At 37.5% G+C, this 19,103-nt stretch overlaps 2 protein-coding genes across 2 annotated transcripts in view; one reads left to right on the forward strand and one right to left on the reverse strand.

Annotated features, from left to right (window-relative positions):
• Positions 1-12,908, forward strand: part of LOC308520346 (putative ATP-dependent RNA helicase DDX60) — a 90,678-nt gene extending 77,770 nt beyond the window's left edge. The window contains exons 33-38 of the mRNA XM_081092835.1: positions 1,970-2,091; positions 3,592-3,739; positions 7,919-8,061; positions 9,979-10,130; positions 11,989-12,051; positions 12,151-12,908. Coding sequence (XP_080948961.1) covers positions 1,970-2,091; positions 3,592-3,739; positions 7,919-8,061; positions 9,979-10,130; positions 11,989-12,051; positions 12,151-12,259 — 737 coding nt within the window. The 3' untranslated portion in view covers positions 12,260-12,908. The remainder of the gene's footprint in view (positions 1-1,969; positions 2,092-3,591; positions 3,740-7,918; positions 8,062-9,978; positions 10,131-11,988; positions 12,052-12,150) is intronic.
• A 2,181-nt stretch (positions 12,909-15,089) lies between these two features.
• The window catches only part of ANXA10 (annexin A10), a gene marked incomplete at both ends in the record, with an annotated part of 46,939 nt that continues 42,925 nt past the window's right edge, over positions 15,090-19,103 (reverse strand). Inside the window, one exon of the mRNA XM_081092753.1 lies at positions 15,090-15,158. Within this exon, the coding sequence (XP_080948879.1) occupies positions 15,090-15,158 (69 nt within the window). The remainder of the gene's footprint in view (positions 15,159-19,103) is intronic.

Here is a 19,103-nt window from a genome sequence, read left to right on the forward strand (position 1 = left end):
AGTAAAACATATAGCTAACAGTTCAAAATCACATGTAACTGTATGAATATATTGGCATTGCAATATTATCCTCTGTAATTATTTCCTTTTATTAATCATAAATTATTTTTCCCTTTTCCGTAACTTTGACATAATGAAATTTAATTTGTTTAGAGAGAAGTAAAGTGATCTGTTCTAAATTCAAATGAACTCAAATATATAATTAATATCCTATTGTTGATTTTATTTTCAGTAATTTACTAACTTTTGTTAAAATGACATTAAAAATAATCAAAATATTATATACTTCAGAACTACTAACATATCAAACTATAAATCCTTTAATTCATTATTAATCTATAGTTCTTCATGAAAGAATCATAGAAAATAATAATCACTAAATTTTACTTATTTTATAAATTCTGTGAGTAATGTATCAAAAAATTAAAGGAATAAAACAACAACTGAAAGAAATTGCTATAATGTTATCAATATAAACACATCAATTTAAGGTGCTTTTGTTTGTTTGCTTGCTTGCTTGCTTGAAATCTGGGAGCTCATTCTCCATGTTCTGCATTTCTCAAGTAGTTGAGTCAGTTGTGGCTTGTTTCCACGTTCGCACATGAGGGGCTATCAGTGTGGGCATGGCACTTTGTTAGCTATGGCGCCTGACTGAAAATAGAAAATCAGACATAGGTTTTCCCTTGAAATTTAGTTGCTAAAATATTGCAGGAATTTGCTCATATGGAAATGTAGGAAACAAATATTTCAGGGAGAGAAATAACAGGAGAATGTCAATAGGTGTAGTTGCAAGCTTTTTTTGTAATGTAATGTGTGCCAAAGGCAGAGTGGGTGTGGTTAACATCTGGCCTCAAATGGCTGATAAGGAATTTGGAAAGCAGCATAAGACCTTCATTTCTTAGTAGGTTTTGAAGAGAGGTGGAAAAACTGAGTAGAACAAAGTAGCAAAGGGAGGATTTAAAGCCCATGATGGAGTCCAGGCCAATTCCAGAACTAAAGGCCAAATGGCTGTTTGTTTCTTTGTTTTTTCCTTCAGCTAAGAATGGATTGTGATACCAAGAGTCTTTTAGTAGGAGGTCAATTAGTCTGCATTATTATAAAGTAACACTAGAGGCCTGGTGCATGAAAATTCATGCACTGGAGGGAGGGGTCCCTCAACCTGGCCTGCTCCCTCTCACAGTCTGGAGCCCTCAGGGGAGGGAGGCAACCCAGTGATCAAGGGAAGGTGACACCCCCATCACACCTCTACTGCTGCCACTGCCGGCAGTGCAAGCCTTAGTCAGCCCTGGTTACCTGAGCCTCGGGCGGCCCTGAGAGGCTGGGCAGCTGCTATCTAAGACTTACCTGCGCCTCGGACATCAGCTGGGCAGCCTCCATCTGAGGCTAGCCTGTGCCTCAGGCCAGCCCTGGGCAGCTGGGGAGTGCCCCAGTGAGGCTGAGAGGAATGGGCGCCACCATCTTTGAGGGCAGGGCAGTCAATTAGCATATTCCCTTCTTACTGGCTGTGGGTGCTGCTATCTTTGCAATGGCGTGAGGGCCAATTACCATACTCCCTCTTTATTAGATAGAATTATAATTTATTAAAAAATTCACCAAAACGCCCTAACCGGTTTGGCTCAGTGGATAGAGCAACAGCCTGTGGACTAAAGGGTCCCAGGTTCGATTCTGGTAAAGGGCATGTACCTTGGTTGCGGGCACATCCCCAGTAGGGAGTGTGCAGGAGGCAGCTGATCGATGTTTCTCTATCATCAATGTTTCTGACTCTCTATACCTCTCCCTTCCTCTCTGTAAAAAATCAATAAAATATATATTTTTTTAAAATCACCAAACATCTGGAAAGTGACTTTTTCAAAGGTGTCTTCCCTTGAAATTTTAAGTTTAGCTATTAAGAACTGACATCATTATATTTCTAAAATGATGAATTTTGTTCTCTGAAGTTTTGAAAAATTAAACCCCTTATTTTAAACAGGTCAAAAGAGCTTTTCTGAAGAAGTGATGGAAACATTAGTGGTGGTGTTAGCAAATCTTTTTGGAAGACGTTATCTTCCTCCCTGTGTGAAAAACTTTAAAAAGGAATTTTCTCATTCAGTGGTAAGAAAAAAATATATAACCATAACCTTGCAATTCAATGTAATATTTTCCCATTATAACATGCAATGCAATCGTATTTTCCTATAATAAAATTTTGCTTTCATTGACTAGAGTTAAGTCTTAACCATGTCTCATTCAGTTCTTGGTATAAAGTGACTTCTCAAATGAGGAAAAGATTTAGGTCTTGTTTAAAAAAGGAAAACGTTATTCCTGTTAGATATTTTTAGCAAGTGCATAGCATAGAACATTTTATTACACTATAGATAATTTCAATAATTACATTTAATGGTGAAATAATGGCCACAGTAACATTTAATTTGAAACAAGAAGACATGAATGCTCAGTTTAACAGCCATTGGCAATCACTGTCCTGGGAATTCTACTCTTTGCCAAATGACAAGAAAAAATACGATATCATTATGGGAAAGGTGAACATAGTGAACAGGAAGTACAGTAAGGTACACACATAGGAGGAGTTGAGGTTTACTGGCAGATTTATTGGAGGGAAAACAAAAGACCAGGTACACCATGCCCAATGTCTCATCCATGGCCAGATGGCTCCACTCCTTCTCGCTGTAGAAGAAGTCCAGCCTATGGGTCCCCAGGCCCACACTTGCCCCCACCAAGCCCAGGAGGAGGGCCAGGATGCTGAACTGCAGGACATTAATCCTCATCCAAGGCTCCAGTGGTCCAGCATTCCAGCAAATTCTCTGTTCCTGTCGGGTCCACATTTGGTGCTTCCATTTGGCTAAAGGGAAAGAGTGTATGGGTGCTACCAAGACGGGCCTTTGCCTTGGGCTTGGGCAAGAGTAGGCCTCCTTTTAAAATATCCAATCACTTTCTTTTATCTTCTGGGGGCTATGCTGGGCCCTCCCCATTTCCTGAATCTCCTGGGGTTTTGTGCCCTTATTCTCTCTGATTCTTTTCCCTGATTTTTCCATCCTAGACTCCTCCCATACAAGGTCACCACTGTGCTCCTACTGCACATGCCTCAAAGTTCTGCTTCCTCATCTGGCTTCTACTGTGCTTGTGCCCAGCAGGGGACTTTCCCCCTAGGGACAAGTACAAGCCTGTGCACCCAGAGGCTGGAGTTCTTCTACAGGGAGAAGTCACCTGGTCTTGGATGAGACAGTGGACATGGTGTTTATCCCTCCCCCTGTAATCCAGTTGTTCCCTGGGGAAGATGGTCTTTCTGCCTGCTTGGGACTTTGGCCAAGGATGTGCCTATCCCTGGGTGTCTGTGAAGCTGTAACTTCCTAGTGGATCAGGCTTAGCCAGTTTAGCTCCCTTCTTTAATACGTAACTCACTATCTACTGTAACAGTAGGATCACAAGGGATTTTAGTTTTTTATTTATACTTTTATAAATAATAGAATTTAAACTATATCCTCATCCATATTTTTAAATATATTATGACCCTGTGTCTCACAGGCTTTGGTAATCTTCTGCTTAAAAAAAAAACACACAGAAAACAACAATAATCAAATTTATTGTTCCTAGGTAATTCTAGATAATCTTCCTAAGGAATTTGCTGCAGTGGTAGAGGAACACAACACCAGAATTCAAGAGTATTTTGGTTCCTTCCTCCTAACAATTTCCAAGTTGGCTGACATGAGAAAAGAATCCCAACTACCTCTCTCAGAAATTGGTAAGATTGTGAATGTACATAAAGAGAATGTGAGGTCCATAAAAGAAAATAAATGTAAATATGTTGAGATAAAACTAACTTTACAAAATAAGGACAAAACTATTGCAAAAAGAATGCACAGGAAACTTGCATAATCTTTCAGATCTATGCTGTGGAAATCATATACTGAAATCATATAATTTGGAATTAGCTAAGTCACCATAGATTTGATTTAACATTAAATACTTAAGATATTTCTATATTTTCTGATGTTGTTATAAGCTGTTCTAAACTTATTCTAAAACATCTCCTTTCCTATTGATGCTATTTTTTAAGTAGGTATTGATGCTATTAACTAGTTAAATTTTCAAATTTGAATTAACTTTGGGAATATAAGAAAAGGAATATTGGCATGTTTGTTAGTGGTCATCAGTATGCTCTACTTCCTTGAGTACTAGGTGGGACATTAAATAAACTAAGGCTTTGACCATGTCTTTGAGTAAAGGATAGAATAAATGAAAAAGAAAATAAAAATATAAGAAAAATTCAGTAATGTATTCCAGATAAAGTAAAGGGTTTGGAAGTAGAGAATACACCCAGGACCCCAAATGGAAAGAGAGAAGGATTGAGAGCTAAGAAGAAAATGGGAAGGTGGCAGAATTCTGTTTTCCAGAAGCATCAGAAAAAATAGGATAAAGATAAAAAGGAGCAGTAAGGACTGATTTGGTTTAGTCATATTTCAGACAGCATATTATATTGGAATGTAGAGGCTTATGAAGGACAAAGAGAAAATAGTCAGTTAATTCAACCATGGAATGATAAATTAGCTGGTAATGAGTCAACTTCATGGAAAAGAATGTAAATGTTCCTGTTACCAGAGAATCAAACTCCTCTGTCGCTCATGGGAGCGAGGTTCTTGAAGTACCGCTGAAATAAGAATTTTCAGAAACCCCCACTGGAGAATGAGATGTGGGAAAAGGGACTTTATTTGTGTGAAGTTACATTTCTCAGGTTTCAAAATCCTATTTCCCTTAAGCCAGTCCTGACAGAGGTGCAGCTGGGGCTCCGGTAGAGCCGAAAACAAGGCCAGAGTTTCTGTTCCATGTTGCAGCCAGGTATAGGTCAGCATCCAAGCTAATTAAAGTCCATTAGTACACTGTGGGAGTCCCACATGGCTGTGGGCCACATGGGTGCAGAAGAGCACAGCCCCCCACAGCAGGAGTCCCAGGAGCCCCGTGCTTGTGTGTGAGAGAGTCAAAACCAGGAGAACAGAGAGCGTGTTCTTTGCTTAGAAGTTTAAATATTCAGGTTTCTCATGCTTGCAGTGGCCACGCTCACCCTGGCCACTGACTTGTTTCCAGGTGTGACTTACAGAGAAGCACCTTTCCACATCCCTCAGACCTTACTAGGCATGTGTCTAAACTGCCTTTGTGCAGTCCTTTCCCTCATCAATCAGTGGGAATAGATTTGGAGAGCGTTAAATGCAGCTTTTTGGCAAATCTGTATAAATAGCATACCTATGGTATCTAGCCTTCCCTTCACTCCTTTCCTGTTAAATAACAACCAGGTTATTACAATGGCATCATTCCCAAGCAGTTACCTACATTTGGAACTTGGAGGTGTAAATACAATGATATTTCTTCTCCATTTTTCTCTCAGATGATTACTGTGGCAGGCAGAATAATGGCCTCTCCTCAAAGATATCTGGGTCCTAATCCTGGGAACTTGAGAATGTGTTATGTAGCAAAGGGGAAACTAAGATTTCAGATTGAATTACATTTTTTAAAATATATTCTATTGATTTTTTACAGAGAGGAAGAGAGAGGGATAGAGAGTTAGAAACCTCAATGAGAGAGAAGCATAGATCAGCTGCCTCCTGCACACCCCCTACTGGGGATGTGCAGGCAACCAAGGTACATGCCCTTGACCAGAATCGAACCTGGGACCCTTCAGTTCCCAGGCCGACGCTCTATCCAGTAAGCCAAACCAGCCAGAGCTGAATTACATTTTTTTAATCAGCTGACCTTGAGATGGGAAGATTATCCTGGATTAAAGTAATCATAAGAGCTCTTTTCAGGAAAAGAGAGAAGCAGAAAATCAGAGTTAGAAAGAGGTGACATGAGAAAGATTTGACAAATCAACACTGGCTTTGAAGATGGAAGGGGCCACAAACCAAGGACTGTACAGCAGCCTCTAGAAGCTGAAAAGGGCAAGGAAGTAGATTCTCCACTAGAGCCTCCAGAGAACAAACACAGCTCTGACTAGACCTTGGTTTTAGCTTAGTGAGACCCGTTTTAGACTTCTGATTTCCAGAATCATAAGATAATAGTTGGATTGCATTAAACCATAAGGTTTGTGGTAATTTGCTACATCAGCATTAGGAAACAAATACAATTTATGAGAAATGACATGTGAATAAATAATACTGACAAATAATAGGCATAATTTTCCCAAAGATTTTTTTTAATTGAGGTGAAATTCATATACACAATATATAATTATGTAATTTCCAAGTACCATATAATACTGAAGTAGCATTTGGTTCAGTGAAATATTGTGCAATTACCACCTCTAATTAAAACAAATAATGCAGATAATTATAGTTGTTAATAATTGAGAGGTTACTTATAAAAAATCCTAGTCATACATTTAATTTTGCATGCATAAAAGTCAAACATTAGACATTTGTATTTTTCACCTAAATTGGGATCAACTGAACAATTTACAAGGGAGTAATGTGGATAAAGTTGAATTAGAAAACATGGAAACATGGTATGTATCTTCTGAGTAATCAGTTGGATCTTAAGCAGAGATCAAAAGACAAACAGAAAGGCCAACAGAGCCTAACCGGTTTGGCTCAGTGGATAGAGCATCGGCCTGCGGACTGAAAGGTCCCAGGCTCGATTCCGGTCAAGGGCATGTACCTTGGTTGCGGGCACATTCCCACTAGGAAGTGTGAAGGAAGCAGCTGATCAATGTTTCTCTCTCATCGATGTTTCTAACTCTCTACCCCTCTCTCTTCCTCTCTGCAAAATATCAATAAAGTATATATATATTTAAAATAAAAAAGAAAGGCTGACAGAGAAAGACACAGAGAAGTGTGTGTGGGAAAGGTAGAAATACATAGAGGAATAGATCCATAGAGTGACACACAGGGAAGGAGAAGAGAGAGAAAGAAACATAAATAGAGAAATAGGAAGAGACAAACACATGGACAGAAAGATAGGAGAGAGATATACAGACTAAGAGAGTGCGACAGAAAATAGACAACAATAGAGAAAAGTACAAAAGAACAAACATGATAGACAAAGGGAGGCAGAGAAAACAACAGAATAAAGGCAGTGAATTATTCAACGGGAAACAATGAGACACAGAAATAAGAGTGTAATTGTCACAGAAAGAAGTCAGAGAAGGAAGAAGTAGAGGAAGACAGAAGGGAAGAGGACAGACAGATGACAGATAGGTATGTAGGTAGTTGTAGGGAGAGAGAGAGAGAGAGAGAGAGAGAGAGAGAGAGAGAGAGAGAGAGAGAGATAGATAGTAGGGGACAATTTAAGATGGACATGATAATAGCTTCTTTCCCAAACTCACCACTCAGTTCTGGGGTGGCATGAGTGAGCTCCACAAGACCTAGAAATGTTCCTCTGTTATTTTTGCCTCCTGATGAATAAGTAGGGATTTCCTCCCTTCTGCTGGAATATGAATAATAATAGCATTAGTGTAAGACAGTGGGCATGATGCCAACTTTTAATCCTATTATGAGTAATTTTGCAATTTCTATAGGTCCATAGGATCTTGAGAAGAATGAACTGATAATGAAATTCATTCTAAAGTTCAGGTGGATGCCCCTGGTTTTTGACCTGGGGTCCTCAGATCCACTAGTGTCCAATGAAGCATGCTTTCTACTTTGTCAGTAGTGTCTTTCTAATGTCTGAGTGTAGACAAGGACTTAGCCAATTGGACCAATTGATAACTACAAAATATAGAACCACTAGCAGATGCCATAATGATTTTAGCTTATGAAGGTCTTCTCAGTGATCATCTGGCAATACAACTCTTAAATTTTCCTCTCAAATACTTTTGTGTTTGTTTTTAAACAAATAATTTGCCTAGTACTAATGGTACAAAAAAGTATGACTTGTTTTAAATCATTTAGTTTAATTATTTTCTTATTTGATTTTTCATTTGATTTCTTATTAGACTTTTCAGGTAAAGAATGTGAAGACTCTGAACTGGTTTCTCATTTGATGCCTGGGACCGAGAGCAGAACTGCTGTCTCCCCATTTGCTTGCCTGTCCAACATAACTGATCAAGATTTATTTGATGTTGATGTGATAAATGATGTATGTAAATTTTGATATGTAACTTTCTTACATCCTGTTTATCATATAAGAGAAATAATTTTATTGATTATAATACTAGCTAAGAGTCCAGTAAAACACCACCATCTTATTCATATTCTATAATGGTAGTAGTTTTCATTGAAGTGGGGGGGAAATGTTCTCTTTCTTTTTTTTGTATACATAAGTAGTTTTAAAATAGAAAAATTTATTTAGATAACAAAAATAATGTTATTTTCTCAGTTAATAATCATGTATGAATTATGTTATCTTACTTATGTGAATCACTATAGCATAAGCCCTTACCACTCCAGGTGTGAACCAGAGACTGGCTACATCAGTATCACCTGCTAGAAATGAGGAATATTGGGAGCTATCTCAGAACAATTAAGTTCAAAATATACATTAACATGAAACAGACTTGTAGATAGAGAGAACAGACTGATGGTTGCCAGAGGAGAGGTGGATTGGAGGACTGGGTGTAAAAGGTGAAGGGATGGAGAAGCACAGATTGGTAGTTACAAAATAATCATGGAGATGTAAAGTACAGCATAGGGAACGTAGTCAATAATAACTCTGTATGGTGCCAGATGGGTCCTGGAAATATTGAGGGGAACATTTTGTGAAGTATATGATTTTCTAACCACTATGCAGTACACCTGAAACTAATACAAAGTAATACTGAACATAAACTGTAATTGAAAAAAATAAAAATGTTAAAAAATAGAATAAAAAAACCCAAAACATTGGTGCCCTGCTATAAAATATTTGAGGAAGATTGTATTTGCTTAACTTTTGTGATCCCTGCACCTAAAAATGGTGCTCAGTGAAGAGTAGAAACTCAATACTTACATATTAAGCACTTTTTAAAAAAATATATATTTTTATTGATTTTAGAGAGGGAGAGAGAAAGAGAGAGAGAGAGAGAGAGAGAGAGAGAGAGAGAGAGAGAGAGAGAGAGAAACATCAATGATGGGAGAGAATTATTGATTGGCTACCTCCTGCATGCCCCATACTGGGGATCAAGCCTGCAACCTGGGCATGTGCCCTGACCACAGAATTGAACCATGACCTCCTGGTTCACAGGTTGATGTTCAACCACTGATCCATGCTGGCCGGGCCATATCAAACACTTTAATTTTTAAAATTGACACAAGAGCTGCTCCCTTTACTGCCCCACAAGATTGGGAGTAATGAGACTGCCAGTCCTACCTTCACCCCTGACAGCTTATCCATAGCATGTTGGTGGAAATAAATTTCAATGACTGTGAGTATATCCTTGGACAAAACCAGATACTTATATCCTGCAGGACAAAATAGATGTATGTGGGGGGAAAAAAAGAACAAGCACTATTATTGTTGCATGTAGCTGATCCTCTCTAGTAAAAGGGTGATATGCAAATTAACCATCACTCTGTCACAAAGATGGAGGTGCCCATAGCCACAAGATGGTAGTGCCCAGTCCTCTCAACCCCGCTGGAGTCCCCCAGTCCCAGGGGGGCCAGGCCGGGCTCAGAACACTTGCGTTCATTGCAGGCCGGGCCTCTAGTACCAATATAAGTTTGTAAGCTCACAAATATCTTTTAAGGAAAAATTATTTTTAAAATATTTTTAATATATTTCTGAGATGATAAAAGTAACTATGTCTCTTCAAATTCTGAATAAGTTAGATATATAGTTTTTGTGATTTTAAAAATATTTTTAATATTTTGAATATCGATGTTTTACTGACTTTATTTGGTCAGTTATGTTCAAGTTTGGAGAACTTTAAAACACTGAGCATTTGATAATATTTTATTTAAATATATTGGGTTGTTTCAGTTAGCTAGATGTCATGAACCACAATAATCAAGTTTTATAATAGATTGAAGCATATCTCAAAAGAAAATGCTAACAGTCTAAAATCTCTGCATTCCTCAGGCTATGTTACGAACAATTGATGTGAATGTTCAAAACATCCCTTTCCTTTGCTTGAATAAATATGATACAAATGGAAGGAAGTGTCCATTAAATGGTTATGTATTGAACTTCTATAAAAACCGTTCCCTGTCAGCACTTACTTTGGATAATTGGTATGACTTTTTCTATTTTAACATCTTTATACTAGTAGACATATGTGTGTTTGTGTAATTAATGTTTGTTGTGCTGTGGCATTGTAACTTATGAGTATGATTTTAAGGTGCAATGACTTAAGAAGAGTCATAAAAATGCATTTTACTCAAAACTATTTTAAAATACTACTTATTATTGAAGGGAAGTTCACATAACATAAAAATAACCATATGAACGTGAATAATTTGGCCACATTTGGTACATTCGTAATGTTGTACAAACAACTACCTCTATCTAGCTGCTAAACATTTTCCTTAAACCAAGGGTATATAGTTGGATGATGCTTATTTTTTTTATCCATTTGACCAGTCTTTTTCTTTTCATTGAATAAGTTAATTCATTTACATTTAAAATAATTACTGATGAGGAAGAACTTACTTTTCCATTTTCTTGTTTCTTGTCATGCTTCAAAATTGTTTTTGAGAACTGTACATTTGAATATTAAAATGTTGTATTTCTGAAATTTTCTCGATTTTCAGGTTTTGTTGTTTTTGTTTCTAGCTGTTCACGATAGCTATTGTTTTGCTTAGTGGCTTTTCTAAATAAATTTTTTTAAGTCTGTATTCTTCATTGTGTGTGATCTCTGAAGTCCTTGTGTCTTTAGTTTGTATTCAGCTAGTGTTTTGACGAAGATGTTTTTGAACACAAGAAGGGGGGGAGAAGAGGAAGGAGGAAGAGGAGAAGAGGGGGGAAAATGAAGAAAAAATTTCTCCCAATTTTTGCAGTTCGGCTCTATGTTAAGATACTCCTATCCACACTAAGTTTATTGACAATTCTGCCTTACCCTTCACTTCCTGCTTGCACTAATCTTAGAGATCAGCCAGGGGGTCTTCTCAGCTATTTCCTGAGCATGCGTCCTGCCCTAGGTATGAGAATGGTTTTCTAAATGTTTAATATACTGGTTACTCTTTCCCAGCTTTTTCTCACAGGCTTTCATTATTCAATCATTTTGACCCAACTGCAATCTTTCACCCTAGGCAGCTGCAGTAGTTCCCCTGACTTTCCATTTGTCCTTCCTGAGTTTCAGGCTAGGCAAAACACAGACCAGTGCCTCACCTCAGGCCTTCACACAGTTCCCAGACAGGTTAGAACAGACTGATGAACACACCCCTTGTTAATAAGGTCAGCTCTGCTCCCCCTGGAATCAGGGGTCAGGGCCACACTGGGAACACAGACTGCCCCTGTGCTGGAAGAACTGTAGGGAGAGGGCAAATAAAGATCTCACAAAGCTTCCCCTACCTTTTCTAACCTTTTTCATTATTTGAGTTAAACCTTTGACTGTTTTCCAGAGTTCTAACAAGGTTGATTCTGACAGTTCCTGCATATATATATATATATATATATATATATATATATATATAATTTCATTTATATATATATATGTATTATACATCTATACATCTAATATATATGTGTAGTATATATATTGATGTTTCTGTGAAGAGATGGGTCCTTGGAGCTGCCTACACTGCATTTTCAGTGGCATCTCTTATATTTGGCACTGTTTTGAACATGTGTGAAATACTTAAATTCAGTAATAATAATAATATGCTGATATATGAAAACTGCAAGTCATAATTTTTTTATAGAAATGATTAGCCTCTACTAGTTTAGTCAATTTAGGAGTAAAATGAGCATAGTAAAATACTGGGTGCAAAGGACACAAACACTTCTCTGCAGTCTTTCCATATGTGTTTTTATTTTTTGTGGAAAGGTCAGAATTAGGTAGTCACTTATTATTTCCTTTACTGTAGATTGATGACACACCAAAAAGCAATGTATTCTTTAAATGTTACTTTGTCTTTCCCCCCCCCATAGGTTAAATATGGGAGATGCTTTTACCCTTATCAGGGATTTTGCACTGACTGTTCAGTCCATCAGGTACAGTAAAGATTTTTGCATTTAAAGATCCTATAGCCAGCAAAGTACCATTAAGTAGAAATAACAATGGTAATAATTTAAACTCTTAATCTTTTACAGGATTTCACTGAGTGAATTATGTGATGATGAAGATGACAATGTTGTGTTAGCATTTAAACAGCTGAGTAAAGCATTCAATTCAGTCTTAGGAAAAAAAGCAATAGACTGAATATTACATTTTATTCAAGTACTGTGTTCCTAGAAAAAAGAAATGGCCAAGAAATGTTCTTGCCCTTTTGTGCCTCACAAAATGGTTTACCGCAAAGAACCACCCTTTCTTCTGTGACATAGATTAGATTTACAGGTAACACCCTTGTGTTCCTATGATAATCTTCAATATACACTCCCAACTCCCATTCTTTGCCTCCTAAAGGATTAGCTGAACTGTTCTCTCCTGCTGACAAAAACCTGCTTGCTTGCCTTGACCAATGTTAGTTAGGCTTCTCCCCTCCCCACAGGTCCTGACCCTTAATCTACCCTTAGGGCCTTCCTGAAAATCACCTAGAGGCATTCTCAGATCAGCTATCTCTGATCAACTGTCCAATCTCAGAGCAACTATGACTAGGAAGCTCAACCAAAGACATCCCCAGATCACCACACATTCATGCCATTTCTTCATACATAATTATTTCTAGCCTTGTTTTTCTATCCATAGAAATTAAAATTATGTTCTGACTGACCTTGAGACCACCGAAAATCTCACAGGCAGAGTGCTTTCCTATTTCATCAGCCCCCCCTTTCCCTATTGCACTAGGCCTCTCTTGTAGCAGTAATTGTGTGTTTTTCTTCAAATAAAGTCTCTCATCATTTAAGTCTGGATTTGTTTTTTATTTGATTTTCTTTCTGTGCTGATGAAATAAAATGTATTACCTAACTAAAGTGTAGATTTCACAGTTTATTGAAAAACTTATTGAAAGATGTCCATTGAGGAATTTTTTTATTTTTTATCTAAATTCTCAACAGCAATTCTAACAATTTTTTTCTTCCAAGAATTTTAGCTTGTATAGTAGCTATGTCAAATGTCTTGAGCAATTACTATTTTCAGCTTTAAATGTAATGATATTTCAAAAGATAGAAACCAAGCTCAAGTTAAAATAATAGAACATCACATACCATAGCAATAAGTTGAATTATTTTATTTTATTTTTCAACAGCTTATATTCAATTTTATTTTGAATTAGTTTCAGGTTTATAGCATAGTGGTTTGACAGTCATATACTTTACAAAGTGATCCTCCTAATATTTCAAATATTCACCTGGCACCACACATAGTTATTACAATATTATTGATATATTCTCTATGCTGGACTTTACATTTTGTGTAACTGTGACTATTTTGTAACTACCAATTTGTTCTTAATCCCTTTACCTTTTTTACTCAGCCCCACAACCTCCCCTCTCTGGCAACCATCAGTCTGTTCTCTGTATCTATGAGCCTGTTTCTATTTTGTTTTTTCATTTATTTTTGTTCTTTAGCTTCCACTTACAAGTGAAATCATATAGTATTTGTCTTTCTCTGTCTGGCTTATTTCACTTAGCATATTACCCTCTAGGTCCATCCATGCTGTAGCAAAAGGTGAGATTTCATTCTGTGGCTGAGTAATATTTCATTGTGAATCTTGAGAGTAATTTCAGAAGTCTGAATTGTCCTATGTTGTACCCCGGCATTGTGTGCTAAATGTCCTGTGTCATTCCTCCCATTAGACACTGGGTTCTGAGTACATCTTTCCTTTCTCCTGAGACCAGTAGAAACAGATCTATAGGAAATGGGCAATAGGCAACTAAAAAATGTTGCAGTAGAGTAAAGCACTTCTATCTGTTTCACCAGTTCATCTAGATTTATTGCATATATGTTCTCATTTTCCTTGGGTGACTTCATGAATCACTGCTGTCCATGATCTCAGTTTTTGTGTTTCCTCTTACGTTGGGAGCCTCTGTTGTGGGCTCATCTCTGCTTTTACTCTAGGCTACGTGGTGGCATTAGTCTAGATTCTCCCCCAAATCTGACCTCAGTGAGTATTTTTTTGTTGTTGTTGCTTGCTGCTCCTAATTTACTGAATGTTGAAACACATAAGGGATGAGGCTAAACTGATGGCACAAAGCAAGTAGTAATTTTCAAAAGACTTTGATGCTGATGTTAAGAAGTGAAAACAAAAAGCAATGAGCAAATGGTTGTTTAGGCACCAACATTAAAAAGAAATTAGCTAGAAATAAATTGCCTTTACCAGAGTGGTTATCAAACACACACACACACACACACACACACACACACACACACACTCTTATTTTTACATCAAAGTGTCTTGCACATTTAAGCCTGACAAGCATATATCTGACTGCATTGTGCTGTATAATACCTTTCTTTTCTTTTCTTTTCCTTTTTTGATCCTCATCTGAGGATATGTTTATTGATTTTAGAGAGAGAAGAAGGGAGAGAAACATTGATTTGTTGCTTCCCATACGTACCCTGATCAAGGATCAAATCCACAAACTTTTGGTGGATGGGACAATGCACCAAATGGGACTGAGGCACCTGGCCAGGGCCAGAACACTTTATCTGCTTTTAAAGGTGGCTTTACATGTTCACTTTAGATTTATTGCATTTGTCCAAGAGTTTTAAAAATTCTTCTAAAGGGCGTGGCCACACATTGTGTTTCCATTGGTCTCCCAAAGCATGCTAAGGGCAGCCATAAGCAGAATCTCTTGTTGTACAAAGTCAATGGTTTATATTTAAATAAAATCTAATTCAAAGTAATAATTTTTTATTATTCCATTATACACAATTTAATAAATGTTTGATTTAGATAATAGGTAAAAACCCAGTCTCACATAAATGTATCAACACAGTTTTCTTTGGCTTAGAATAATTTTAAAGATAGAGGAGGGAATATGATTCATAGTTTTGTTACAATGCTACTAACAATGCAAATTCACGACAAAATCTGTATTTGACATGTCTATGAAGAGGCGTGCACAGTGCTCCAAAGCATTCCCCTGATTCAGTAGTCTTCAGCATCCCCAGCACAGATGGCAAGCAGCGCTTTCTCGTAGTGCCCGGAAGCAAAATTCTGTAAGGAATAATGCATTTTAAATCAAATGTCACAATATTCCTAAAAAGAAGCATAACTTCTCTGAACTACAGTATGAAAGACCCATGGGCTATTAGCCTATTCAAAAGTATTTACTTTTTCATCTAAAGATTTTAATGTTTCCTGAGAATTATTCCCAGTGGAAGTTGCTGAAATATAATACCATCGTCGATAGAATGGGGTTTATATACAGTTGATTGAACCCTAATGTGTATTTATAAGAAGAGTAACTTGAAGTAGCATTAAATCTTCTTCTCAACTTTATTTATTTATTTTTTGATGTGCCAGAGTAGAAAGCTTTAGTTCCATGGAATTACACCTTGGGTTTCCAAAGTTCCATTTTTTTTCCCTTATGATATTTTTTAAATTAAATCTTTATTGTTCAGATTATTACATTTGTTCCTCTTTTTTCCCCCCATAACTCCCCTCCTCCCACACCCCACCCTCCGCCCTCACTCCCCACCCACTGTCCTCATCCATAGGTGCACGATTTTTGTCCAGTCTCTTCCCGCATCCCCCACACCTCTCCCCCCGCCAAAATAGTCAGTCCATTACCTTTCTATGTCCCTGATTCTATTATAATCACCAGTTCATTCTGTTCATCAGATTATTTATTCACTTGATTCTTAGATTCATTTGTTGATAGATGCATATTTGTTATTCATAATTTGTATCTTTACCTTTTTCTTCTTCTTCCTCTTAAAGGATACCTTTCAGCATTTCATATAATGCTGGTTTGGTGGTGATGAACTCCTTTAGCTTTTCCTTATCTGTGAAGCTCTTTATCTGACCTTCAATTCTGAATGATAGCTTTGCTGGAGAAAGTAATCTCGGTTGTAGGTTCTTGGCATTCATCACTTTGAATATGTCTTGCCACTCCCTTCTGGCCTGCAAAGTTTCTGTTGAGAAATCAGCTGACAGTCGTATGGGTATTCCCTTGTAGGTAACTGAGTTTCTTTCTCTTGCTGCTTTTAAGATTCTCTCTTTGTCTTTTGCTCTTGGCATTTTAATTATGATGTGTCTTGGTGTGGTCCTCTTTGGATTCCTTTTGTTTGGGGTTCTCTGCGCTTCCTGGACTTGGAAGTTTATTTCTTTCACCAGGTGGGGGAAGTTTTCTGTCATTATTTCTTCAAATAGGTTTTCAATATCTTGCTCTCTCTCATCTTCTGGCACCCCTATAATTCTGATGTTGGTACGCTTGAAGCTGTCCCAGAGGCACCTTACACTATCTTTGTATTTTCGGATTCTTTCTTCATTATGTTTCCGGTTGGGTGTTTTTTGCTTCTTCGCATTTCAAATCTTTAACTTGATTCTTGCACTCCTCTGGTCTGCTGATGGGAGTCTGTATAATATTCTTTATTTCAGTCAGTGTATGCTTAATTTCTAGTTGGTCCTTTATCACAACATCGAGGGTCTCATTAGATTTCTTGAGGATCTCACTATATTTATCGGCGGTCTCACCAGTCTTTTAAAGGGCCTTAGTAAATTTATCAGCGGCTTCTAGATAGTTCTTGAGAGACCTTAAAAGTGTGGTTTTGAGCTCTATATCCAGCATTTTGCCTTCCTCCATTTCTGTCCTGTTTCTTTGTCTCCGCATTTTTTATGCTTTCTTGGTGCACCCCCTAGTGGTCTTTGTGCGCCGTCTTGTTGTAGTTAAGCCTTGATTGTTGTAGTTAACACTGGGCGGGATTTGACCTCCAGGCTTACTGGCTCTGAGAATCAGCTGTGTCTGCAGTGGGAGAACTTCTGTCCTCTAGGGAGGTGCTAATCTAGCCTTTGCCTGAAGCTAACCAGCAAATGCCTCTGTGCAGGGCTTGGGCAGGGCGGGTCCCAGGGGATCAACAGGGCAGGCCAAGCGAGCAGTTATGGCTGCTCTCAGTCCTGTCCCCAGAGGCTCTGCCTCTCAGTGTCCCAGCGACCGCTGCAAGTACCTCAGAGAGAAAGCTTCCCTCGAGTTCTGACTGATGCCAGACAGTCCCGCTTCTCCCGTATGAGTCTGGGTCCTCAGAGACTCTCCTGGAACTGGAGCTCAGAGCCTGAGACTCCCTCCCAATTGAAAACGACAACCGCGCCCTCAGCCGCTAGCCCGCTCTGCACGCACCTCCGCACCTTAGTATTTTACTTCCATAATGCACCTCCTCTGAATCTCGGTATGCTTTTCACTTTCCTTCTAGTTGTAGAATTTCCCCTCAGCTAGCTTTCCTGTGGTTCTGGGTGATGTCCGTTCCGTCTTTTAGTTGTATTTTTAAAGTGGTTGTGCAAGGCAGCATTCTCTAGTGTTTACCTATGTCGCCATCTTGGTTTCTCCAAATCTTCTTCTCAACTTTAGAAAGAAGTTTCCTAATATTGCTATAAATCTTGATAGTGTGTGTGTGGGGGGAGGGGGGCAAATTGGCAATATGCCTTAAAAAGACTTCTTTTTTTTATTGTTCTATTGCTTAAAGTATTACAAAGGGTATTACATATGTGTCCTTTTTTTTCCCTGCCCTTGACAATCCCCTGGCCTCCCCTAGCCCCCAGTGTCTTATGTCCATTGGTTATGCTTATATGCATGCATACAAGTCCTTCGGTTGATCTCTTACCCACCTCCCTCCTGCCCCCAAAGCCTCCCTGGCCTTCCTGCTGCAGTTTGACAATCAGTTTGAGGCAGCTCTGCCTCTGTATCTATTATTGTTCATAAGTTTATAATGGTCTTTATCATCCCTGAATGAGTGAGATCATGTGGTATTTTTCCTTCATTGACTGGCTTATTTCACTTAGCATAATGCTTCTAAATGTTAACATTAATCAATGAAGTAATTCTACTTCATGAAATCAATCCAAAGGAAATAATTATCAATTATTTATGAGCATGAAGATTTATGCTATAATATATATGATAGTGAAAAATTAAAAAGCAATATGTAATAATGTGGAGTAGTTCATGTACTTTCCAAGTTATGCAATAAAAATACTCCTCTGAGTGGTAAAACATATTCATATTTATATATATATTTAAAAAGACAGAAAGCATCTAAAATAAATTTTATGATGGTTATTATCTGTGGTGGACAATTAGGGTAACTTATCTTCTTTTTATTCTCTTCTATTATTTCTAAGTTTTTCAAAACAATGAGAGTAGTAAATAAATGGAATTCTAAAACCTATCTTTGTTAAGAATCAATCATCATATTAATGTTCTCTTATACAATGTAATGTAATTATAATTTACTGCTTTAAACCAACATAGTAAAGTGGAATATTAATATGTAAATATTAGTAGATTTTGACGTGGCTGTAATTATTTGCAGTAAATGTATTATAATTAGTTTAGTTAGAAAATGAGTTATGACATGCATTTCTCAATGAGTAATGTTTATCATCACTAAAAATTTAGGGTTTGAAATGGGTTAACAAGAGTTTAATCAAAGACACAGGGATAAGATTTATCTCAACTGGTCTACCAAAACTCTTCCTCCTAAAAACCACTTTGGCTACTCAAGGGCCTATCAGGTCTTCTGTTTTTGTGGTCTCTTGATCTTTGGGTTGTTGAGTTGCTTCTGTATCTCACTTTCTATTAAAAAGCCATTCGTGCAATTGAAAATTTCAGTGGAAACCATTGTGAACAAGGTAAGTATGTGGGAAATAGAATTTAAAATATATCCTCAGGACCTGTGCTTGGTTTAAGGTTCAACTGGTGCCATCTTGAAATTCTTTATAATTTTTGTAAAAGGGATCTATCATTTTCCTTTTCCATTGGGTACCACAAATTACATAGGTGGTTCTATATAGTATGATAATTCTTTGCTAGGTTTTATCAAAATCCAGGGTAAAGTTTAAACATATCAGAATGATAAAACTGGCTTGCTTACTTCTGAATCATTACTTCTTCCCCTTTCAAAAGCTAAAGGGATAGGAATGTATAGAATTTTACATATTAGCATT

Source organism: Myotis nattereri (assembly GCF_964212035.1).
Source record: "Myotis nattereri genome assembly, chromosome: 5".
NCBI classification, from domain to species: Eukaryota; Metazoa; Chordata; class Mammalia; order Chiroptera; family Vespertilionidae; genus Myotis; species Myotis nattereri.